Genomic DNA, 26113 nt, shown 5'->3' on the forward strand with positions numbered 1-26113 from the left:
ACATATATATACACACACACACATATATACACACACATCTATACACATATATATATACACATCTATACACACATATATATATATACACACACATATACACACACACACACACACACACACACACACACACACACACACACACATACACACACATATGTAAAATGTCACTTACCCAGTGTACATCTGTTCGTGGCATGAGTCGCTGCAGATTCACATGCTGTGCACAGTCCGCCGTCTGGTGTTGGGCTCGGAGTGTTACAAGTTGTTTTTCTTCGAAGAAGTCTTTTCGAGTCACGAGACCGAGGGACTCCTCCCCTTTCGGTTCCATTGCGCATGGGCGTCGACTCCATCTTAGATTGTTTTCCCCGCAGAGGGTGAGGTAGGAGTTGTGTATGTTAGTCATAGTGCCCATGCAATGGAATGAATACGTATGTACATAATAAAGGTTAAAGTAATATATTTACAAATGTACAATTGTTTAAGATCTACTTCTAAACGGCTACAGGCTCCCGGGGAGGCGGGTGGGCGCATGTGAATCTGCAGCGACTCATGCCACGAACAGATGTACACTGGGTAAGTGACATTTTACGTTCGATGGCATGTGTAGCTGCAGATACACATGCTGTGCATAGACTAGTAAGCAGTTATCTCCCCAAAAGCGGTGGTTCAGCCTGTAGGAGTTGAAGTAGTTTGAAATAATGTTCTTAGTACAGCCTGACCTACTGTGGCTTGTTGTGCAGCTAACACATCTACACAGTAGTGCTTGGTAAATGTATGAGGCGTAGACCATGTTGCTGCCTTACATATTTCGTTCATTGGAATATTTCCTAGAAAGGCCATGGTAGCCCCTTTCTTTCTGGTTGAGTGTGCCTTTGGTGTAATAGGCAGCTGTCTCTTTGCTTTAAGATAGCAGGTTTGAATACACTTAACTATCCACCTGGCAATGCATTGTTTTGAAATTGGATTTCCTGTATGAGGTTTTTGAAAAGCAATAAATAGTTGTTTTGTCTTCCTAATTTGTTTTGTTCTGTCAATGTAGTACATTAGTGCTCTCTTGATGTCTAATGTATGTAGTGCTCTTTCACCTACCGAATCTGGCTGTGGGAAGAACACTGGTAATTCTACTGTTTGATTTAAGTGGAACGGTGAGTTAATCTTTGGTAAGAATTTTGGATTTGTTCTTAGAACTACCTTATTCTTGTGTATTTGAATAAATGGTTCTTGTATGGTAAATGCCTGAATCTCACTCACTCTTCTTAGAGATGTGATGGCAATGAGAAATGCAACTTTCCACGTTAAGTATTGCATTTCACAAGAATGCATGGGTTCGAAAGGTGGACCCATGAGCCTTGTTAAGACAATGTTGAGGTTCCATGAAGGAACAGGTGGTGTCCTTGGTGGTATAATTCTCTTTAGGACTTCCATAAAAGCTTTAATGACAGGTATTCTAAATAGGGAAGTGGAATGAGTAATCTTCAGGTAAGCAGATATTGCGGTGAGATGCATCTTTATGGAAGAGAAAGCTAGATTTGATTTTTGCAAATGTAGTAAATATCCTAGTACATCTTTTGGAGATGCGTGCAATGGTTGAATTTGATTATTATGGCAGTAACAAACAAATCTTTTCCATTTATTTGCATAGCAGTGTCTAGTGGAAGGTTTTCTAGCTTCTTTTATGACCTCCATACACTCTTGTGTGAGGTCTAAGTGTCCCAATTCTAGGATTTCAGGAGCCAAATTCCTAGATTCAGCGATGCTGGGTTTGGATGCCTGATCTGTTGTTTGTGTTGTGTTAACAGATCTGGTCTGTTGGGTAGCTTGACATGAGGTACTACTGACAGGTCTAGTAGTGTTGTATACCAAGGTTGTCTTGCCCATGTTGGTGCTATTAGTATGAGTTTGAGTTTGTTTTGACTCAATCTGTTTACTAGATATGGAAGGAGAGGGGGAAAAGCGTACGCAAATATCCCTGACCAATTTATCCATAGAGCATTGCCTTGGGATTGATGGTGTGGGAACCTGGATGCGAAGTTTTGGCATTTTGCGTTTTCTTTTGTTGCAAATAGATCTATTTGAGGTGTTCCCCAAATTTGAAAGTAAGTGTTCAGTATTTGGGGGTGAATTTCCCATTCGTGGACTTGTTGGTGATCCCGAGAGAGATTGTCTGCTAGCTGGTTCTGGATCCCTGGAATAAATTGTGCTATTAGGCGAATGTGGTTGTGAATTGCCCAATGCCATATTTTTTGTGTTAGGAGACACAACTGTGTCGATTGTTTCCCCCCATGTTTGTTTAAATAATACATTGTTGTCATGTTGTCTGTTTTGACAAGAATGTATTTGTGGGTTATCATGGGTTGAAATGCTTTCAACGCTAGAAATACTGCTAACAGTTCTAAGTGATTCATGTGAAACTGTTTTTGCTGTATGTCCCATTGTCCTTGGATGCTGTGTTGATTGAGGTGTGCTCCCCACCCTGTCATGGAAGCCTCCGTTGTTATGACATATTGTGGCACTGGGTCTTGGAAAGGCCGCCCTTTGTTTAAATTTGTACTGTTCCACCATAGAAGCGAGATGTATGTTTGGCGGTCTATCAACACCAGATCTAGAAGTTGACCCTGTGCATGTGACCATTGTGATGCTAGGCATTGTTGTAAGGGCCGCATGTGCAATCTTGCGTTTGGGACAATGGCTATGCATGAAGACATCATGCCTAGGAGTTTTAATACCATTTTTGCTTGTATCTTTTGTGTTGGATACATGGCCTGTATCACCTTGTGAAATGTTTGAACCCTTTGTGGACTTGGAGTGGCTATCCCTTCTGTTGTGTTGATTGTCGCTCCTAAGTATTGCTGTGTTTGACACGGCAAAAGGTGTGACTTTGCATAGTTGATGGAGAAACCCAGCTTGTGAAGGGTCTGTATGACATACTTTGTGTGACGTGAACACCTTGTTAGCGTGTTGGTTTTGATTAACCAGTCGTCTAAGTAAGGGAACATGTGTATTTGCTGCCTTCTGATATGTGCAGCTACTACTGCCAGGCATTTTGTAAAGACTCTTGGCGCAGTTGTTATTCCGAATGGCAACACTTTGAATTGGTAATGTATTCCTTTGAATACGAACCTTAGGTATTTCCTGTGGGAAGGATGTATCGGTATGTGGAAATACGCATCCTTTAGGTCTAGTGTTGTCATGTAGTCTTGTTGTTTGAGCAGTGGGATTACGTCTTGTAATGTAACCATGTGAAAGTGATCTGATTTGATGTAGGTATTTAATGTTCTGAGATCTAGTATAGGTCTCAGACTCTTGTCTTTTTTGGGTATCAGAAAGTACAGGGAGTAAACTCCTGTGTTTATTTGTTGTTTTGGTACTAACTCTATTGCTTCTTTCTGTAGCAATGCCTGAACTTCTAGTCCTAGAAGATCTATATGTTGTTTTGACATATTGTGTGTTTTCGGTGGGATGTTTGGAGGGAATTTGAGAAATTCTATGCAATAACCATGCTGGATAATTGCTAAGACCCAAGTGTCTGTTGTTATTTCCTCACAATGTTTGTAAAACTTGGTTAGTCTCCCCCCCCACAGGTGTTATGTGTTGGGGATTTGTGACCTTGAAGTCACTGCTTGTTTGGAGGAGTTTTGAGACTTTGGAACTTTCCTCTATTCCTTTGAAATTGTCCCCCTCTATATTGTCCCCGAAAACCTCCCCGCTGATACTGGTAAGTGGGCTTTGTTTCTGAGGTTGTGGCTTCTGTGGTTTGCCCTCGAAACCCCCCTCGAAATAGTGTCTTTCTAAATGTGCCTCTGCTTTGTGGGGAGTAGAGTGCGCCCATGGCTTTGACCGTGTCAGTGTCTTTCTTAAGTTTTTCGATCACAGTATCCACCTCTGGCCCAAACAACTGCTGTCCGTTGAATGGCATATTCAGCACAGCTTGCTGTATCTCTGGTTTAAATCCTGATGTACGCAGCCATGCATGTCTCCTTATTGTTACTGCTGTGTTGACAGTTCTAGCAGCTGTGTCTGCAGCATCCATTGCTGACCGTATCTGATTATTGGAGATACTCTGTCCTTCTTCTACTACTTGCTGCGCTCTTTTTTGGAACTCCTTGGGTAAATGTTCAATAAAGTGTTGCATCTCATCCCAATGGGCCCTATCATATCTGGCTAGCAAAGCTTGCGAATTTGCAATACGCCACTGGTTTGCTGCCTGTGCCGCCACCCTTTTGCCTGCAGCATCGAATTTTCGACTTTCTTTATCTGGAGGTGGTGCATCTCCTTAAGTATGAGAGTTGGCTCTTTTGCGCGCTGCTCCCACTACAACAGAGTCTGTTGTTAGCTGTTGTGTAATGTACACTGGGTCTGTTGGTGGCGGTTTATATTTTTTATCTACTCTTGGAGTAATGGCTCTCCCTTTAACAGGCTCCTCAAACACTTGTTTGGAGTGTTTTAGCATTCCGGGTAGCATAGGAAGACTCTGATATTGGCTGTGTGTGGACGACAGTGTATTAAAAAGAAAGTCGTCTTCAATGGGCTCTGAATGAAGGCTGACATTATGAAATGCCGCTGCTCTTGACACCACCTGTGCGTACCCTGTACTATCCTCTGGTGGCAATGGTTTAGCTGGATAGCATTCTGGACTATTATCTGACACTGGTGCGTCATAAAGGTCCCATGCGTCAGGGTCATCTTGACTCATTCCTGTATGAGTTGGCGATTGCATCATTGGTGGAGTGGCTACCGGTGATGGTTGCGGAGAGTGATGTGGGGATGGTGGCGGTGTTACTTGTTTAGCCACCTTTGCGTGTGGCTGTTTGTCCTGGTCTTGGAAGGCAAGCTTGCGTTTCATTTTGACTGGAGGAAGAGTGCTGATCTTCCCTGGTTCTTTTGGAATAAAGAGCCGTCTGTGTGTGATCTGGCTCTATTGTCTCTAATTCCTGTCCAAATCTATGTGTCTTCATTTGTGTTGACAGTCCTTGTTCCTCAGTGTAGTAACTTGTTTTCGGTTCCGAGACCGGATATTTCGGTACCGAAACCTTTTCGGCTGCTTTTTTTGGCTCCGACGAAACCTTCTTTACTTTTGGCGTCGTGCACTCTCAGTGCCGACCCGTTTCGGTGCCGCTGTCTCAGTGCCAAATCTTCTCTGAGCCACTATCTCGGGCCCGAGATTGCTGTGTGCCGGTATCTCGACCGGAGTCGGATGACTTCGACACCAGCTCGCCCTTTTTCGGTGCCGATGAACGGTCACCTATTTTTCGGGTTAAGCCATGGCCTGTTGGCGGTGGCGTCCCCTGGGCTTTAGCGCTTTTCTCGTGAGTTCTTGGTTTCGACGTCTTACTCACGGTTTTCGGCGTTTCCTCGGGATCGATCTCCTCAGAGTCTGAATCCTGGGTGGAGAATGTTTCTTCCTCCTCCTCGAAACGCTCTTGTCCTGTCGGCGCCGACGCCATTTGCAGTCTTCTTGCTCTTCGGTCCCTGAGTGTCTTCCTGGACCGAAACGCTCGACAGGCCTCACAAGTATCCTCCTTGTGTTCTGGTGACAAACACAAGTTACAGACCAGATGTTGATCTGTATATGGATACTTGTTATGGCATTTTGGACAGAAGCGGAATGGGGTCCGTTCCATCAGCCTTGAAGAGACACGTGGCCGGGCCGACCAGGCCCCGACGGGGAGGGGAAAAAAACCCGAAGGGCCACCGGAGCTCTTCTTAATTCGGTGTCGATCTGTTGTAACTAACCCGATACCGAACTCAAACAATACCGACGATTTTTCCGAGATTCTAACTAACTTTCCGACCCGAAACACGGAGCGAAAAGGAACACGTCCGAACCCGATGGCGGAAAAAAAAACAATCTAAGATGGAGTCGACGCCCATGCGCAATGGAGTCGAAATGGGAGGAGTCCCTCGGTCTCGTGACTCGAAAAAAGACTTCTTCGAAGAAAAACAACTTGTAACACTCCGAGCCCAACAACAGATGGCGGGATGTGCACACCATGTGTATCTGCAGCTACACATGCCATCGAAGATATATATATCTGCAGGGCTTAACATAACATACCCTTGAGAACAGGAAGATATGTTGCCCTATGTGATTTGGAAAGGGTCTCAGATAAAAATTCCTCTATGGGTTCTTATACAGAGTGACCTGGTGATATGTAGCAGCCCTGCCAATAAGCTCCTGATAAGAGGTAGCGTCATCTGGAGGAGATGGCCAAGCTTCCTTTTGGTTTGCAGAGGAGGAGCAGTAATTATTCTGCCAGACTCTTTATGGATGTGAATCCTGGATAGTTTCTCATCCATAACCTCAAGGACCTGCTGAATCTCAGTGTTCTAATCAGAAGGTCTGCAAGACTGTTCCTGCAGTGATTTCGAACTCTGTTTGAGATAGTTCGAAAGTCCTTGCTCTTCAGAATAAGATTTTTTTGGTTCCGAAGATGGAAGATTTTTCAGTCCCGAAAATGGAGTCGGTTGTTTCAGCTCCGATGCAGGGCGTTGAGGCTTCGACTCCGAGGAGTGAGGACCCTCACTCGAGTCCGAGGCAGAACTCTTTACAGATTTACTCAACTCCGATGTTGACGGAGGAGTGGCCTTTTTCGGCGCCGAACCCGAAGGTCGGTCGACGATAGTCTTTTTTTTCAGGTCGAACCATGGCCCTCTGCCAGTGGTGTAGCTAAGGCATTCAATGTTTTTTTTTAGTTTTTTTTTTTTACATGTGGGTGTAGGGGCAGACCTACTCACCTGCTGTGCAGCAGTGATAGGCCTATCTTCTTTTGAATATTGTTTGAGTCGGTGTCTCTGATGGAGACCGCTGTCTGCGCCTGTTCTTCCTCCAGGACGTCGAGATGTTCTGTACTTTGACGCCATCTCTAATCTTGTGGCTCTCCGATCACACAGGGTCTTCTTGGATCAAAATGACCGACAGGCATCGCAAGCTTCTTCTTTGTGATCAGAAGAAAGACAGATTACAAACCAGGTGTTGTTCTGTGTAGGGAAATTTAGCGTGGCACCTAGGGAAAAATCTAAAAGGCGTCCGATCCATCAGGCTTCCACGCAGTATGCCAGAACAGGAGAGGGGAAGATGGACCACCACCAGAGCAAAAACAAAAATACGTTTTTTTGTTTCTTTTACATTTTCAGCAGTAGTAGCATGCGGATCCGCAGAAGTTTATTATTTATTTAATTATTTTTTTTAAAAAGTTGTGGGCTACCACGCTTGTTTAAAAGCAGCCCTCAGGTGGAGAAATTTTCAATGCGGGGGTGGGGCAACCTGCAAGCCCTGGGGACCACCACCTCTCCAGGGCTAATCTAAATGAAGTTTTCCCACCCCACTCTCCCACCACCAAAAAATTCAATGTTTAGGCTGGGCCCCAGAGGACTTGGCCCCTGGGGCCACACATCCTCCCTCTCCAAGAAAAATGTAATATTTTCAGTTGCATTTTCGAGGAATAAACTGTGCTTGGTGGGTGCACCCACCCACCCACATACCACACCAGACCACACACACACCCCTTCAAAACAAGTTTGGTAAAGCTAAAAGGACAGAGGCCACTGCCAGACCAACTGGTTGTATCAATGCTCATTTACAGGCCATTTCAGTAAATGTATGCAGAAGCACTTTCTTTAGTTCTCTGCAAATAACATTCCTGCTAGTTTCACTCCGAGATAAGTGTTTGTTTTTCCACATGGAACACTGGTTTGGTTTCTGTTGGTGGAGTGGAAGGACAGTACAGGCTTTGTAGAGTTTTCATAGCAAGTGACATCTACTACTTTTACTTTTCGCCACACTTACCTGACCTGAAAACAAATCTGTAAAGACGTAATTTACATCAGAATGAAACAAAAAAGCAAGAGTCAAGTGTGGCAACAGAAATAGGCAAAATATTAACCATGATAACTCGGCATACATTAATAAAAAAAATTAAAAAGTTCATGCTACACCAAGCCCACTGAAATGAAGTAAAACACTTAACATGTAAATAACTCATACCTTGCAGCCTTCCCATTTCTGAATCATCTGACTCGCTCTCTCCAGAAGTGGTCAGGCCCACAGCCCCAGCAACTGAACTAGAAGCTGGAAAATAAGACATTACCAAAATTAAAAAACTTCAATAGCCAAGTGGGATGCAATGAAAACAACTTTGCATCAACCACATATAAACATTTATCAAACAAAATTACCCCTTCCTCTAGGCTGGCTCAACCTCAACAAAGACAGTAGGAAGGACTGACAGGCAAGGTCAGGTTATCTATGAAGTGGGAACGTGCGTATGTTCATTTGCAGAACCCAGTCCTGCTGCTGCGACAGAAGTCTGAATGGAGGACAGATTCTCATGTTCAGAAGCTCAGGATATCAGACTCTCAGTGCACAATCCGGAGCCATAAGAAGGACTTGGGCTGGCTGGACATGCTTTCAGGGGCTGTGCAGCAGGACCCTTCAGGCCATAAACTAATGGGGAGTCCTGCCAGTCGTAGAACAGCCAGATTCAGGTGCTACTCGGTGGATTTGACTCCTCAATCCAGCATCCATCAGACTGGAAAGATTCTGGTGTGTCCAGATAGAACTTTAGAGGATTCTAACGTAATGCTCAACACCCAGGAATATTTTCAAACACAGTCAGAGTGTCTATCATTGATGCCACAGATTAGGAACTGGAGTGACTCATATGCAAAGTGAATTTGTAACACGTCTCATAGTTATTATGAAAGTATTATGCTGCCTCCCTTTTATGCCTTCCTCCCCTCCCCCAACCTCTAATTTTGTTGCTTGGAGGGGGGAGGTGTAGGAGGCTGGCCTGGCTTATAGTGGGTACCTTGTGGTACTTACACCCTGTGCCAGGTCAGTTATCCCTTATTAGTAGAATAGAGGTGTTTCTAGCAGCTTAGGCTGATAGAAGGTAGCTATATCAAAGCTTAGGCTGAACTAGGAGACATGCAAAGCTCCTACTATACCACGTATATCATATAGCTCAATATCATAAGAAAACACAATACTCAGAGTTACTAAAAATAAAAGGTATTTTAGTGACAATATGCCACAAGTATCTAAGTGAGTACCCGCAGTTAGAAGATGAGTAATATACACAAGCCCAAAACAGGTAAGTAATAGTAAGAAAAGTAATGCAAACAATGTAGAATTACAATAGGATGCAATAGGTGAACATAGGGGCAACACAAACCATATACTCCAAAAGTGGAATGCGAATCACAAATGGAACCCAGACCTATGGGAGCTTGTAGAGGGTCACTCGGACTGTAAGAAAACACTCAGGGTTTCCAATATACCCCACCCCAAGACCCTGAAAAGTAGGAGTAAAGTACCCCTACAACTCCAATAGGTCACAATAGTCGTGATAGGGGGATTCTGCAAGAACCACAAACACCAGCAAACACTGAAGACGGATTCCTGGACCTGAGGACCTGCAAGGCAAGGGGACCAAGTCCAAGAGTTGCAATAGTGTCCAGGAGGGGGGGGATGGGGGGGGGGGGGGCAGTAGCCCAGGAAACCCCGGATGAAGGTGCAAGGAAGCTGCCTCCGGATGGAAGATGCTTAGGATTCTGCAACAATGAAGAGAGATAGGAACTTCTCCTTTGGATGGAAGATGTCCCACGGCGTGCTGAAGGTCCCACGCAGAAATACCGCAAACAAGCCTTGCTAGCTACAAGGGTCGTGGTAGAGGTTTTTGGGTGCTGCTGGGGACCAGGAAGGACCAGGATGTCGCCCCTTGTAGGAGGAGACAGAGGGGGCGATCAGCAACTCAGAGAGCCCCCACAGAAGCAGGCAGCACCGCAGAAGTAATGGAGCAGGCACTTCGAAGATTTGTGAACCGGAGGTGGCTCAGAGTCACACAGGAGGGTCCCACGACGTCAGAGTCCAACTCAGAGGGTTAAGCACTACAGGACTGAGTGCTGGGGACCCATGCTAGGCTGTGCACAAAGGAATCCTTGGAGAAGAGCACAGAAGCCGGAACAGCTGCAAATCACGCAGTACACAGGTTTGCAGTCTAGTGTGGGGAGGTAAGGACTTCCCTCCACCAAACTTGGACTGAAGGATCACTGGACTATGGGAGTCACGTGGATAGAGTTCCTGTGTTCCAGGGACCACGCTCGTCAGGATGAGAGGGGACCCAGAGGACCGGTGATGCAGTCTTTTGGTGCCTGCGTAAGCAGGGGGAAGATTCTGTCGACCCACTGGAGATTTCTTCTAGGCTTCCAGTGCAGGGTGAAGGCAGACAAGCCCCAGAGCATGCACCACCAGGAAACAGTCAAGAAAGCCGGCAGGATGAGGCGCTACAATGTTGCTGGTAGTCGTCTTGCTACTTTGTTGCGTTTTTGCAGGCATCCTGGAGCAGTCAGCGGTCGATCCTTGGCAGAAGTCGAAGAGGGAAGTACAGAGGAACTCTGGTGAGCTCTTGCATTCGTTATCTGAAGAATACCCCAGAGGAGAGACCCTAAAATAGCCAGAAAAGGAGATTTGGCTACCAAGAAAGGAGGATTGGCTACTGAGAGAGGTAAGAGCCTATCAGAGGGGGTCTCTGACGTCACCTGCTGGCACTGGTCACTCAGAGCAGTCCAGTGTGCCCCCAACACCTCTGAATCCAAGATAGCAGAGGTCTGGGACACACTGGAGGAGCTCTGGGCACCTCCCCTGGGAGGTACTGGTCAGGGGAGTGGTCACTCCCCTTTCCTTTGTCCAGTTTCGTGCCAGAGCAGGGCTGGGGGGATCCCAGAACCGGTGTAGACTGGCTAATGCAGAGATGGGCACCCTCTGTGCCCATCAAAGCATTTTCAGAGGCTGGGGAGGCTACTCCTCCCCAGCCCTTCACACCTATTTCCAAAGGGAGAGGGTGTAAACCCCCCTCTCTCAGAGGAAATCCTTTGTTCTGCCTTACTGGGCTGGGGCTGCCCAGACCCCAGGAGGGCAGAATCCTGTCTGAGGGGTTGGCAGCAGCTGCAGTGGAAACCCCGGAAAGGCAGTTTAGCAGTACCCGGGTTCTGTGCTAGAGACCTGTGGGATCGTGGAATTGTCCCCCCAACACCAGAATGGCATTGGGGTGACAATTCCATGATCTTAGACATGTTACATGGCCATGTTCGGAGTTACCATTGTGACGCTACACATAGGTAGTGACCTATGTGCAGTGCACACGTGTAATGGTGTCCCCGCACTCACAAAGCTCGGGGAATTTGCCCTGAACGATGTGGGGGCACCTTGGCTAGTGCCAGGGTGCCCACACACTAAGTAACTTGGCACCTAACCTTCACCAAGTGAGGGTTAGACATATAGGTGAATTATAAGTTACTTATGTGGAGTGAAAATGGCTCTGAAATAACGTGGACGTTATTTCACTCAGGCTGCAGTGGCAGTCATGTGTAAGAATTGTCTGAGCTCCCTATAGGTGGCAAAAGAAATGCTGCATCCCATAGGGATCTCCTGGAACCCTACCTAATACCCTGGGTACCTAATACAAGGGAATTATATGGTTGTTCCAGTGTGCCAATGAGAATTGGTAAAATTAGTCACTAGCCTGCCGTGACAAATTTAGAAAGCAGAGAGCATAAACACGGAGGTTCTGGTTAGCAGAGCCTCAGTGATACAGTTAGGCACTACACAGGGAACACATAGGACACAAACATATGAGCACTGGGCCCTGGCTAGCAGGATCCCAGTGAGACAGTAAAAACACCCCGACATATACTCACAAACAGGCCAAATGTGGGGGTAACAAGGCTAGAAAGAGGCTACCTTCCTACAGGAGGTAGCAGGTTGGGAGGCTGTCTATGTTTACTTGAATATGCCAGGGGGCAAAGAATGCGAGAGGAGTGGCAGCTTAGACTGTCTTCAGGACTATCACAATAAACTGAAGGTAGTTGCACTCAGACAACCACTACTGCTGGCAGGGGTCCATTCCTCTTACGACGATTGAGAGCCACTTGTCTTGCCTTCTTGGTGGCAGGGTCGGTTGCCAGGCCATCGGCTCCCTGCGCTGGCCTTTAGCAACCCCCTACAACTGACCCCTTCCCCCCTACCCCAACCACCCCTTTTCAGGCTTGCATAAATTATACACATAGAACCTCTAGGGAGAAACCAACAAGAAATTCAAGTTTTAGAAATTAAGTTGGTGTGCCCACTTTCACTCCTCCCTCCCGTCCCTTAGCTTCTTCATCTACCACTCCTGCAAGTGATTTATGCTCAGCGCCACCTAATAACGTACTTCATGATTGTTGCTACTTCCCCTTCTACATCCCTTTCAACAATATATTTACCACATAAGATGACCTACTATTTTGTAATTTTAGCCTACGTTCCATCTCTTACCCACAGCAGCACAGAATCCTATTACCAACTTATGAGCAAGATGGAAGACTGGATTGATCGTCAGATTGGAGGTGTTGAAATTTTGTTTTGCCACAGTAAGATGGTCTGATGAACTCCCTAGATTGGCCTTCAGCCTAAACATTTAAGGTTTGGGTGACTGCATAGTGATTAATTTCGGTCAGCCTGATCTAGCTTGTCTCGATTATCTCATCCTCTTATTTTCAACCAGGGTACAGGCCTTGCCTTTGGGCTAATCCTAAAAACCTAGTTCTGCATTACAACCCAGACCATATCTTGCATTCCATTTTACTCATGCCTCAGCAACTGCTTTTAACTCTGGAATCCCAACTTCCAGTATATCTGAAGTTTTTGCTTGGCAATATTATTCCAACAACATATTCCCCTGCTTTGGGCACACTAAACATCTTAAACTGCAACGTCACAGGATTACACCTCAAAAGGGAGAATGAAGGGATTAACTTTTTGAATTGTTTGAATGTATTTATTTATGTATTTTTTTTAAACAAACTTGGTCAGTATCAAATTATTTTTGAGTGGTTTCACTTGGAAGTGGTCTACTGACAGTTGCACTGTATTCTTCCATGCCGCATACTGTAATCAATACTTTCTCAAGCAATTTTTCTGTAGTTTTATTATGTTTTTCACATTTTAGGTAAGGTAAGTTAGTTTTTATAATTTACTGATTTCCGGATTATTTTTTGTGGTAGTATAGGCACCTCACTAAGAATCGTTACTTTATCACACTTTTAGGGGATTCTAACATACATATTTGTAAACTGAAGAAAGTAAGTTTTATGGATGCTTCGTCTTTACCCCAGAGTTGCCCCTGTTTTAATGTTTATGAGGTGCTAGGACAAGGGCTGTATTTGCAACCTCCTTAAATTACAAAATCTTTTACTCTGGCTTTCAGCCTGGTTTAACCAGGAAACTGGACTTAACTATGGTTGTAAGCATATTACTTTGTTTCTTGAACCAGACTCTTTAAATCCGACTTGACATTAGCTTAAAAAGCCTTTCTAATGCATAGAACTGTCTTTAGATAAGATGGGGAATTGTGTGAATTATCAGTTATATCTTTTATTCTCCTATTAACTGTGGTCTCTATTGAACCTTATCTGGCTTTGGCACCAAAACTACCACCAATTCCTGTTAACTAGATTTAAACTGAATTTGACTGAATATCTACTGTGTGTTCCAAAGGGCTGGTCCCGTGTTTCTTCTCTTAGCCATTGCTGTTGAGATCACAGTTCAACAAACATTACTTGTTATGTTTCACACTTATTATAATTTTAAAAAGCCTAACACTGAAGAAGATGAACTCAAGAGAAATAAATGGTGCAGTCACTGAAGTGTCAGCGTCTGGTGGGGACGGGGGGTGTACATAGGATGTGTGTATATGAACTAGACAAAATAAAGCACTTTTTGGGAAAATTTTACAAAGATTTGTCCGCCAGCGGCAAAGTTATAAGCAAACCAAAAGCTTTTCCTTTGGAAAGGAGGTCCTAACTTTAACTACCTACTGACAACTGGAATAGGGAAAAGTATCTGCAGCAGCAAGTCATGGCCTTTGAATACCTGGAGCACATCATGGCTTTAAATGTCATTTCAGGATAACACTGGCATATTATATGCATACAATGTCAAAGGTGATCCCTGGAGTACACTATAGCTCCAAGTCTTGTAAGGCAGAAGTCGAACGCACATTATAGCACAAAACGGCAGATGCGGTGCGAAGGGCACATCATGGTGTTCACTGGCAAATTTCAAATCCCTGAAGTACATCACAGTATTGGTGGAATATGCAGGAGACACATCACAGCAGCACTGAATGGTGTTTGTGGGGGGTAAACTGGTTACATGAAGGAAAGACTGCCTGTAAAGAAATGGCTCCCTGTTGCAGTTACCCCCCACTTTTTGCCTGATACTGATGCTGACTTGACTAAGAAGAGTGCTGGGACCCTGCTAACCAGGCCCCAGCACCAGTGTTCCTTCACCTAAAATGTACCATTGTATCCACAATTGGCACACCCTGGCATTCAGATAAGTCCCTTGTAACTGGTACTTCTAGTACCAAGGGCCCTGATGCCAAGGAAGGTCTCTAAGGGCTGCAGCATGTCTTATGCCACCCTAGAGACCCCTCACTCAGCACAGACACACTGCTTACAAGCCTGTGTGTGCTAGTGAGAACAAAATGAGTAAGTCGACATGGCACTCCCCTCAGGGTGCCATGCCAGCCTCTCACTGCCTATGCAGTATAGGTAAGACACCCCTCTAGCAGGCCTTACAGCCCTAAGGCAGGGTGCACTATACCATAGGTGAGGGTACCAGTGCATGAGCATGGTACCCCTACAGTGTCTAAACAAAACCTTAGACATTGTAAGTGCAGGGTAGCCATAAGAGTATATGGTCTGGGAGTCTGTCAAACACGAACTCCACAGCACCATAATGGCTACACTGAAAACTGGGAAGTTTGGTATCAAACTTCTCAGCACAATAAATGCACACTGATGCCAGTGTACATTTTATTGTAAAATACACCCCAGAGGGCACCTTAGAGGTGCCCCCTGAAACTTAACCGACTATCTGTGTAGGCTGACTAGTTTTAGCAGCCTGCCACAAACCGAGACATGTTGCTGGCCCCATGGGGAGAGTGCCTTTGTCACTCTGAGGCCAGTAACAAAGCCTGCACTGGGTGGAGATGCTAACACCTCCCCCAGGCAGGAATTGTCACACCTGGCGGTGAGCCTCAAAGGCTCACCTCCTTTGTGCCAACCCAGCAGGACACTCCAGCTAGTGGAGTTGCCCGCCCCCTCCGGCCAGGCCCCACTTTTGGCGGCAAGGCCGGAGAAAATAATGAGAAAAACAAGGAGGAGTCACTGGCCAGTCAGGACAGCCCCTAAGGTGTCCTGAGCTGAAGTGACTCTACCTTTTAGAAATCCTCCATCTTGCAGATGGAGGATTCCCCCAATAGGGTTAGGATTGTGACCCCCTCCCCTTGGGAGGAGGCACAAAGAGGGTGTACCCACCCTCAGGGCTAGTAGCCATTGGCTACTAACCCCCCAGACCTAAACACGCCCTTAAATTTAGTATTTAAGGGCTACCCTGAACCCTAGAAAGTTAGATTCCTGCAACTACAAGAAGAAGGACTGCCTAGCTGAAAACCCCTGCAGCGGAAGACCAGAAGACGACAACTGCCTTGGCTCCAGAAACTCACCGGCCTGTCTCCTGCCTTCCAAAGATCCTGCTCCAGCGACGCCTTCCAAAGGGACCAGCGACCTCGACATCCTCTGAGGACTGCCCCTGCTTCGAAAAGACAAGAAACTCCCGAGGACAGCGGACCTGCTCCAAGAAAAGCTGCAACTTTGTTTCCAGCAGCTTTAAAGAACCCTGCAAGCTCCCCGCAAGAAGCGTGAGACTTGCAACACTGCACCCGGCGACCCCGACTCGGCTGGTGGCGATCCAACACCTCAGGAGGGACCCCAAGACTACTCTGATACTGTGAGTACCAAAACCTGTCCCCCCTGAGCCCCCCCAGCGCCGCCTGCAGAGGGAATCCCGAGGCTTCCCCTGACCGCGACTCTTTGAACCTAAAGTCCCGACGCCTGGGAGAGACCCTGCACCCGCAGCCCCCAGGACCTGAAGGACCGGACTTTCACTGGAGAAGTGACCCCCAGGAGTCCCTCTCCCTTGCCCAGGTGGAGGTTTCCCCGAGGAATCCCCCCCTTGCCTGCCTGCAGCGCTGAAGAGATCCCGAGATCTCTCATAGACTAACATTGAAAACCCGACGCTTGTTTCTACCCTGCACCCGGCCGCCCCCGCGCTGCTGAGGGTGAAATTTCTGTGTGGACTTGTGTCCCCCCCGGTGCCCTACAAAACCCCCCTGGTCTGCCCTCCGAAGACGCGGGTACTTACCTGCAAGCAGACCGGAACCGGGGCACCCCCTTCTCTCCATTCTAGCCTATGTGTTTTGGGCACCACTTTGAACTCTGCACCTGACCGGCCCTGAGCTGCTGGTGTGGTGACTTTGGGGTTGCTCTGAACCCCCAACGGTGGGCTACCTTGGACCAAGAACTAAGCCCTGTAAGTGTCTTACTTACCTGGTTAACCTAACAAATACTTACCTCCCCTAGGAACTGTGAAAATTGCACTAAGTGTCCACTTTTGAAACAGCTATTTGTGAATAACTTGAAAAGTATACATGCAATTTTTATGATTTGAAGTTCCTAAAGTACTTACCTGCAATACCTTTCGAATGAGATATTACATGTAGAATTTGAACCTGTGGTTCTTAAAATAAACTAAGAAAAGATATTTTTCTATATAAAAACCTATTGGCTGGATTTGTCTCTGAGTGTGTGTACCTCATTTATTGTCTATGTGTATGTACAACAAATGCTTAACACTACTCCTTGGATAAGCCTACTGCTCGACCACACTACCACAAAATAGAGCATTAGTATTATCTATTTTTACCACTATTTTACCTCTAAGGGGAACCCTTGGACTCTGTGCATGCTATTCCTTACTTTGAAATAGCACATACAGAGACAACTTCCTACACTGCCATATTAGGGGCTAACTGTCCACATGATGACAATGACTAGTGCTTGATGTTGCACTTCAGTATATGAAGCAATGACTAGCAATGACACAGGCTGCTACATATTAAAACAAAGTTAATTGTGTGACGCAGCCAACTGAACGTGGACCGGACTGTAATTATGATAGGATTTCAGCAAATTGTATGACAAGTGTTATCTGCAAGACTGCAATCATATTTCATTGTGTGTTCCATATTCACTGTGAGATACGAAAGGCCCTCCAGGGAGGAGAAAATGTACATGGAAATAATACTAAGCCTGAGCTAGCGTTGTTGCCACATACTAACATTTCTTAGGAAAAAGGTGACACTTACTACTTGGGTGCAAATAGGATTCTGAATCTTTATTAACAAATGACTTTGTAAGCACAGCGCACACCATGCAGATGAAATTTGAAAAGGCAGTGAGACATAGGAAGATTAAAAACCATAGAAATCCAATCCAATGTTGAACACTTAATTCCATTACACAAATTAAACACCTTTTACTTTTTGTAGCACATCTGCAAAAAAAAGTGTTATGATTCTTGGATAACAACAAAGGAGAAGAAATAAGTTACTTACCTGTAACTGTAGTTCTCCAGTACTGGAAACTTTCATAGATTCACATGCTTGAATCCTTCCCCGTCGTCGAGATGGGAGTCCCCGGTGTTAATACAGAAGCTATGCTCAAATGCATATAAACATTACATGCATTAGGCCTTTATCTTAGAAACATATCACATTCATTTTGTAAAAAAGGGCCAAATTCTAGAGTCCACCACACTCTGGAACACCCACTGTGAGGAGCTGCCTTCCCTCAGATTTTCCAAACTTTGGTGCTGTAATATATGAACTATTGAGAGAATGAAGGTGAGCTCCTCAGGGGAGGTGGGTGGGTCGTATGAGAATCTATGAAAGTTTCCAATACTGGAGAACTACAGTTACAGGTAAGTAACTTATTTCTTACTAAAGTATTGGAAGTCTCATAGATTCACATGTTGAATCAAAATGGCAATCAATCAGTGAGTAGCACATTTTGTGTGTGTACAATATCAACATACTGTTATTTAAGAGACAGTGTGAACAGTTCTTACAGCTTATGCTTGTTTTTTAGAGTCTGGAGAACGGAAAGTTATTAGGCTATAGCAAATGTGACATGAAACTGTACAAGCGGATGGAGGGAACAACAAATGGCACACCTTCATTGGAACAGATGTCTAAAGGACTGCTTTTCCAACCGCTGCATCCCAGAGCGCCTGTGTGTCCAGGAAATGGTGCCTTGTGAAAGTATATGCTGTCTTCCACATTGCAGCTCAACAAATGTCCGGTATCAATACACCTGAGAACAATGCACAGGACGTTGATACGGCTCTGGTGGAATGTGCACGCACCTTAGCATCCAATGGTCGACCAGCTTTCTGATGGCAAAAGACGGTTGCATTTTTAATCAACTGAGAAATAGTCTTTAGTTACTGTAAGGAAATGCCTCCTTGGCATGGTTACCCCCTGACTTTTTGCCTTTGCTGATGCTATGTTTTGAATTGAAAGTGTGCTGAGGCCTGCTAACCAGGCCCCAGCACCAGTGTTCTTTCCCTAACCTGAACTTTTGATTCCCCAATTGGCACACCCTGGCATCCAGGTAAGTCCCTTGTAACTGGTACCCCTGGTACCAAGGGCCCTAATGCCAGGGAAGGTCTCTAAGGGCTGCAGCATATCTTATGCCACCCTGGGGACCCCTCACTCAGCACAGACACACTGCTTGCCAGCTTGTCTGTGCTGGTGAGGACAAAACGAGTAAGTCGACATGGCACTCCCCTCAGGGTGCCATGCCAACCTCACACTGCCTATGCAGTATAGATAAGTCACCCCTCTAGTAGGCCTTACAGCCCTAAGGCAGGGTGCACTATACCATAGGTGAGGGCACCAGTGCATGAGCACTGTGCCCCTAAAGCGTCTAAGCCAAACCTTAGACATTGTAAGTGCAGGGTAGCCATAAGAGTATATGGTCTGGGAGTCTGTCAAACACGAACTCCACAGCACCATAATGGCTACACTGAAAACTGGGAAGTTTGGTATCAGACTTCTCAGCACAATAAATGCACACTGATGCCAGTGTACATTTTATTGTAAAATACACCCCAGAGGGCACCTTAGAGCAGCCCCCTGAAACCTTAACCAACTACCTGTGTAGGCTGACTGGTTCTAGCAGGCTGCCACACTCGAGACATGTTGCTGGCCCCATGGGGAGAGTGCCTTTGTCACTCTGAGGCCAGTAACAAAGCCTGCACTGGGTGGAGATGCTAACAACTCCCCCAGGCAGGAGCTGTAACACCTGGCGGTGAGCCTCAAAGGCTCACCCCCTTTGTTCCAGCACCGCAGGGCATTCCAGCTAGTGGAGTTGCCCGCCCCCTCCGGCCACGGCCCCACTTTTGGCGGCAATGCCGGAGGAAATAATGAGAATAACAAGGAGGAGTCACTGACAAGTCAGGACAGCCCCTAAGGTGTCCTGAGCTGAAGTGACTCTAACTTTTAGAAATCCTCCATCTTGCAGATGGAGGATTCCCCCAATAGGGATAGGATTGTGACCCCCTCCCCTTGGGAGGAGGCACAAAGAGGGTGTACCCACCCTCAGGGCTAGTAGCCATTGGCTACTAACCCCCCCCCCCCCCCGACCTAAACACGCCCTTAAATTTAGTATTTAAGGGCTCCCCTGAACCTAAGAATTTAGATTTCTGCAACTACAAGAAGAGGACTGCTGAGCTGAAAGACCCCTGCAGAAGAAGAACAGAAGACACCAACTGCTTTGGCCCCAGTCCTACCGGCCTGTCTCCTGCCTTCTAAAGAACCCTGCTCCAGCGACGCTTTCCCCAGGACCAGCGACCTCTGAATCCTCAGAGGACTGCCCTGCTTCAAGAGAAACAAGAAACTCCAGAGGACAGCGGCCCTGTTCCAAAAAGACTTCAACTTTGTTTCAGAGGAGCAGATTTAAAGACCCCTGCAATCCCCGCAAGAAGCGTGAGACTTGCAACACTGCACCCGGCGACCCCGACTCGACTGGTGGAGAACTAACACCTCAGGGAGGACTCCCCGGCGACTCCGAGACTGTGAGTAACCAAAGTTGTCCCCCCTGAGCCCCCACAGCGACGCCTGTAGAGGGAATCCCCAGGCTCCCCCTGACCGCGACTGCCTGACTCTAAAATCCCGACGGCTGGAAAAGACCCTGCACCCGCAGGCCCCAGCACCTGAAGGATCGCAACTCCAGGGCAGGAGTGACCCCCAGGAGGCCCTCTCCCTTGCCCAGGTGGTGGCTACCCAGAGGAGCCCCCCCCTTGCCTGCCTGCACTGCTGAAGAGACCCCTTGGTCTCCCATTGACTCCCATTGGAAACCCGACGCTTGTTTGCACACTGCACCCGGCCGCCCCTGCGCTGCTGAGGGTGTACTTTTTGTGTGGACTTGTGTCCCCCCCGGTGCCCTGCAAAACCCCCCTGGTCTGCCCTCCGAAGACGCGGGTACTTACCTGCTGGCAGACTGGAACCGGGGCACCCCCTTCTCTCCATTGAAGCCTATGCGTTTTGGGCACCACTTTGAACTCTGCACCTGACCGGCCCTGAGCTGCTGGTGTGGTAACTTTGGGGTTTCTCGGAACCCCCAACGGTGGGCTACCTTGGACCCCAATTGGAACCCCGTAGGTGGTTTACTTACCTGTAAGAACTAACATTACTTTACCTCCCCTAGGAACTGTGAAAATTGCACTGTGTCCACTTTTAAAACAGCTAAATGTGTTTTATGTAAAAAGTATATATGCTATTGTGATTATTCAAATTTCCTAAAGTACTTACCTGCAATACCTTTCAAATGAGATATTACATGTAGAATTTGAACCTGTGGTTCTTAAAATAAACTAAGAAAATATATTTTTCTATAACAAAAACCTATTGGCCTGGAATTGTCTCTGAGTGTGTGTTCCTCATTTATTGCCTGTGTGTATGTACAACAAATGCTTAACACTACTGTAGGAAGTTGGCTCTGTATGTGCTATTTCAAAGTAAGGAATAGCATGCACAGAGTCCAAGGGTTCCCCTTAGAGGTAAAATAGTGGTAAAAAGAGATAATACTAATGCTCTATTTTGTGGTAGTGTGGTCGAGCAGTAGGCTTATGCAAGGAGTAGTGTTAAGCATTTGTTGTACATACACATAGACAATAAATGAGGTACACACACTCAGAGACAAATCCAGCCAATAGGTTGTTATAGAAAAATATCTTTTCTTAGTTTATTTTAAGAACCACAGGTTCAAATTTAACATGTAATATCTTGTTTGAAAGGTATTGCAGGTAAGTACATTAGGAACTTTGAATTATTTCAATTGCATGTATACTTTTCAAGTTATTCACAAATAGCTACTTTAAAAGTGGACACTTAGTGCAATTTTCACAGTTCCTGGGGGAGGTAAGTTTTTGTTAGTTTTACCAGGTAAGTAAGACACTTACAGGGTTCAGTTCTTGGTCCAAGGTAGCCCACCGTTGGGGGTTCAGAGCAACCCCAAAGTTACCACACCAGCAGCTCAGGGCCGGTCAGGTGCAGAGTTCAAAGTGGTGCCCAAAACGCATAGGCTTCAATGGAGAGAAAGGGGTGCCCCGGTTCCGGTCTGCTTGCAGGTAAGTACCCGCGTCTTCGGAGGGCAGACCAGGGGGGTTTTGTAGGGCACCGGGGGGGGACACAAGCCCACACAGAAATTTCACCCTCAGCAGCGCGGGGGCGGCCGGGTGCAGTGTTAGAACAAGCATCGGGTTCGCAATGTAAGTCAATGAGAGATCAAGGGATCTCTTCAGCGCTGCAGGCAGGCAAGGGGGGGGCTTCCTCGGGGAAACCTCCACTTGGGCAAGGGAGAGGGACTCCTGGGGGTCACTTCTGCAGTGAAAGTCCGGTCCTTCAGGTCCTGGGGGCTGCGGGTGCAGGGTCTTTTCCAGGCGTCGGGACTTAGGTTTCAGAGAGTCGCGGTCAGGGGAAGCCTCGGGATTCCCTCTGCAGGCGGCGCTGTGGGGGCTCAGGGGGGACAGGTTTTGGTACTCACAGTCGTAGAGTAGTCCGGGGGTCCTCCCTGAGGTGTTGGTTCTCCACCAGCCGAGTCGGGGTCGCCGGGTGCAGTGTTGCAAGTCTCACGCTTCTTGCGGGGAGTTGCAGGGTTCTTTAAAGCTGCTTCTTGAAACAAAGTTGCAGTCTTTTTGGGGCAGGTCCGCTGTCCTCGGGAGTTTGTCGTCGTCGAAGCAGGGCAGTCCTCAGAGGATTCAGAGGTCGCTGGTCCCTTTGGAAGGCGTCGCTGGAGCAGAGTTCTTTGGAAGGCAGGAGACAGGCCGGTGAGTTTCTGGAGCCAAGGCAGTTGTTGTCTTCTGGTCTTCCTCTGCAGGGGTTTTCAGCTGGGCAGTCCTTCTTCTTGTTGTTGCAGGAATCAAATTTTCTAGGGTTCAGGGTAGCCCTTAAATACTAAATTTAAGGGCGTGTTTAGGTCTGGGGGGTTAGTAGCCAATGGCTACTAGCCCTGAGGGTGGGTACACCCTCTTTGTGCCTCCTCCCAAGGGGAGGGGGTCACAATCCTAACCCTATTGGGGGAATCCTCCATCTGCAAGATGGAGGATTTCTAAAAGTCAGAGTCACCTCAGCTCAGGACACCTTAGGGGCTGTCCTGACTGGCCAGTGACTCCTCCTTGTTATTCTCATTATTTTCTCCGGCCTTGCCGCCAAAAGTGGGGGCCGGGGCCGGAGGGGGCGGGCAACTCCACTAGCTGGAGTGTCCTGCGGTGCTGTGACAAAGGGGTGAGCCTTTGAGGCTCACCGCCAGGTGTTACAGCTCCTGCCTGGGGGAGGTGTTAGCATCTCCACCCAGTGCAGGCTTTGTTACTGGCCTCAGAGTGACAAAGGCACTCTCCCCATGGGGCCAGCAACATGTCTCTAGTGTGGCAGGCTGCTGGAACTAGTCAGCCTACACAGATAGTCGGTTAAGTTTCAGGGGGCACCTCTAAGGTGCCCTCTGGGGTGTATTTTGCAATAAAATGTACACTGGCATCAGTGTGCATTTATTGTGCTGAGAAGTTTGATACCAAACTTCCCAGTTTTCAGTGTAGCCATTATGGTGCTGTGGAGTTCGTGTTTGACACACTCCCAGACCATATACTCTTATGGCTACCCTGCACTTACAATGTCTAAGGTTTTGTTTAGACACTGTAGGGGTACCATGCTCATGCACTGGTACCCTCACCTATGGTATAGTGCACCCTGCCTTGGGGCTGTAAGGCCTGCTAGAGGGGTGACTGACCTATACTTGCATAGGCAGTGAGAGGCTGGCATGGCACCCTGAGGGGAATACCATGTCGACTTACTCGTTTTGTTCTCCCTAGCACACACAAGCTGGTAAGCAGTGTGTCTGTGCTGAGTGAGAGGTCTCCAGGGTGGCATAAGACATGCTGCAGCCCTTAGAGACCTTCCTTGGCATCAGGGCCCTTGGTACTAGAAGTACCAGTTACAAGGGACTTATCTGGATGCCAGGGTCTGCCAATTGTGGATACAAAAGTACAGGTTAGGGAAAGAACACTGGTGCTGGGGCCTGGTTAGCAGGCCTCAGCACACTTTCAATTGTAAACATAGCATCAGCACAGGCAAAAAGTCAGGGGGCAACCATGCCAAGGAGGCATTTCCTTACAACTACTCCTTTGATAAGCCTACTGCTCGACCACACTACCACAAAATAGAGCATTAGTATTAGCTCTTTTTGCCACTATCTTCAAAGTAAGGAATAGTATGCACAGAGTCCAAGGGTTCCCCTTAGAGGTAAGATAGTGGCAAAAAGAGATAATACTAATGCTCTATTTTGTGGTAGTGTGGTCGAGCAGTAGGCTTATCAAAGGAGTAGTGTTAAGCATTTGTTGTACATACACACAAGCAATAAATGAGGAACACACACTCAGACAATTTCAGGCCAATAGGTTTTTGTGTAGAAAAATATATTTTCTTAGTTTATTTTAAGAACCACAGGTTCAAATTCTACATGTAATACTTTGCATGAAAGGTATTGCAGGCAAGTACTTTAGGAACTTTGAATAATCACAATAGCATATATACTTTTCAAATAAAACACATATAGCTATTTTAAAACTAGACACTTAGTGCAATTTTCACAGTTCCTAGGGGAGGTAAGTAATTGTTAGTTCTTGCAGGTAAGTAAACCACCTATGGGGTTCAAGTTTGGGTCCAAGGTAGCCCACCGTAGGGGGTTCAGAGCAACCCCAAAGTTACCACACCAGCAGCTCAGGGCCGGTCAGGTGCAGAGTTTAAAGTGGTGCCCAAAACGCATAGGCTTCAATGGAAAAGGGGGTGCCCCGGTTCCAGTCTGCCAGCAGGTAAGTACCTTCGGAGGGCAGACCAGGGGGGTTTTGTAGGGCACCGGGGGGGGGGGGGGGGGGGACACAAGTTAGCACAGAAAGTACACCCTCAGCAGCACGGGGGCGGCAAGGTGCAGTGTGCAAACACACGTCGGGTTTGTAATTGAAATCAATGGGAGACCAAGGGGTCTCTTCAGCGATGCAGGCAGGCAAGGGGGGGGGGGGGGGGGGGGGGGGGGGGGGCTCCTCAGGGTAGCCACCACCTGGGCAAGCGAGAGGGCTTCCTGGGGGGTCACTCCTGCACTGGAGTTCCGATCCTTCAGGTCCTGGGGGCTGCGGGTGCAGGGTCTTTTCCAGGCGTCGGGATCTGAGAGTCAGGCAGTCGCAGTAAGGGGGAGCCTCGGGATTCCCTCTGCAGGCGTCGCTGTGGGGGCTCAGGGGGGACAACTTTGGTTACTCACAGTCTCGGAGTCGCCGGGGAGTCCTCCCTGAAGTGTTTTCTCCACAAGTCGAGCTGGGGGCGTCGGGTGCAGAGTTGCAAGTCTCACGCTTCTGGCGGGAAACGCAGTTGTCTTTAAGTTGCTTCTTTGGAAACAAAGTTGCAGTCTTTGGTGAACAGGGCCGCTGTTCTCAGGAGTTTCTTGGTCCTTCTAGAGCAGGGCAGTCCTCTGAGGATTCAGAGGTCGCTAGTCCTGGGGAAAACGTCGCTGGAGCAGTTTTCTTCCGAAGGGGGGGGGGGGGGAGACAGGCGGTAGAGCTGGGGCCACAGCAGTTGGTGTCTCCGTCTTCTCTGCAGGGTTTTTCAGCACAGCAGTCCTCTTCTTCTTAGGTTGCAGGAATCTGAGTTCCTAGGTTCAGGGGAGCCCTTAAATACTAAATTTAAGGGCATGTTTAGGTCTGGGGGTTAGTAGCCAATGGCTACTAGCCCTGAGGGTGGGTACACCCTCTTTGTGCCTCCTCCCAAGGGGAGGGGGGTCACATTCCTATCCCTATTGGGGGAATCCTCCATCTGCAAGATGGAGGATTTCTAAAAGTTAGAGTCACCTCAGCTCAGGACACCTTAGGGGCTGTCCTGACTGGCCAGTGACTCCTCCTTGTTATTCTCATTATTTCCTCCGGTCTTGCCGCCAAAAGTGGGGCCGTGGCCGGAGGGGGCGGGCAACTCCACTAGCTGGAATGCCCTGTGGTGCTGGAACAAAGGGTGTGAGCCTTTGAGGCTCACCGCCAGGTGTTACAGCTCCTGACTGGGGGAGGTGATAGCATCTCCACCCAGTGCAGGCTTTGTTACTAGCCACAGAGTGACAAAGGCACTCTCCCCATGTGGCCAGCAACATGTCTTGAGTGTGGCAGGCTGCTAAAACCAGTCAGCCTATGCGGGTAGTTGGTTAAGGTTTCAGGGGGCACCTCTAAGGTGCCCTCTGGGGTGTATTTTACAATAAAATGTACACTGGCATCAGTGTGCATTTATTGTGCTGAGAAGTTTGATACCAAACTTCCCAGTTTTCAGTGTAGCCATTATGGTGCTGTGGAGTTCGTGTTTGACAGACTCCCAGACCATATACTCTTATGGCTACCCTGCACTTACAATGTCTAAGGTTTTGCTTAGACACTGTAGGGGCACAGTGCTCATGCACTGGTGCCCTCACCTATGGTATAGTGCACCCTGCCTTAGGGCTGTAAGGCCTGCTAGAGGCGTGACTTATCTATACTGCATAGGCAGTGTGAGGTTGGCATGGCACCCTGAGGGGAGTGCCATGTCGACTTACTCGTTTTGTCCTCACCAGCACACACAAGCTGGCAAGCAGTGTCTCTGTGCTGAGT

At 47.4% G+C, this 26113-nt stretch overlaps 1 protein-coding gene across 13 annotated transcripts in view; it reads right to left on the reverse strand.

Annotated features, from left to right (window-relative positions):
* Positions 1–26113, reverse strand: part of TRIP12 (thyroid hormone receptor interactor 12) — a 1145873-nt gene that overhangs the window by 962744 nt on the left and 157016 nt on the right. For all 13 annotated transcript variants that reach the window (XM_069213427.1, XM_069213421.1, XM_069213434.1 and 10 more), the window contains one exon: positions 7985–8068. In XM_069213427.1, the coding sequence (XP_069069528.1) occupies positions 7985–8068 (84 nt within the window). The remainder of the gene's footprint in view (positions 1–7984; positions 8069–26113) is intronic.

This window comes from Pleurodeles waltl, chromosome 11, assembly GCF_031143425.1.
Source record: "Pleurodeles waltl isolate 20211129_DDA chromosome 11, aPleWal1.hap1.20221129, whole genome shotgun sequence".
NCBI classification, from domain to species: domain Eukaryota; kingdom Metazoa; phylum Chordata; class Amphibia; order Caudata; family Salamandridae; genus Pleurodeles; species Pleurodeles waltl.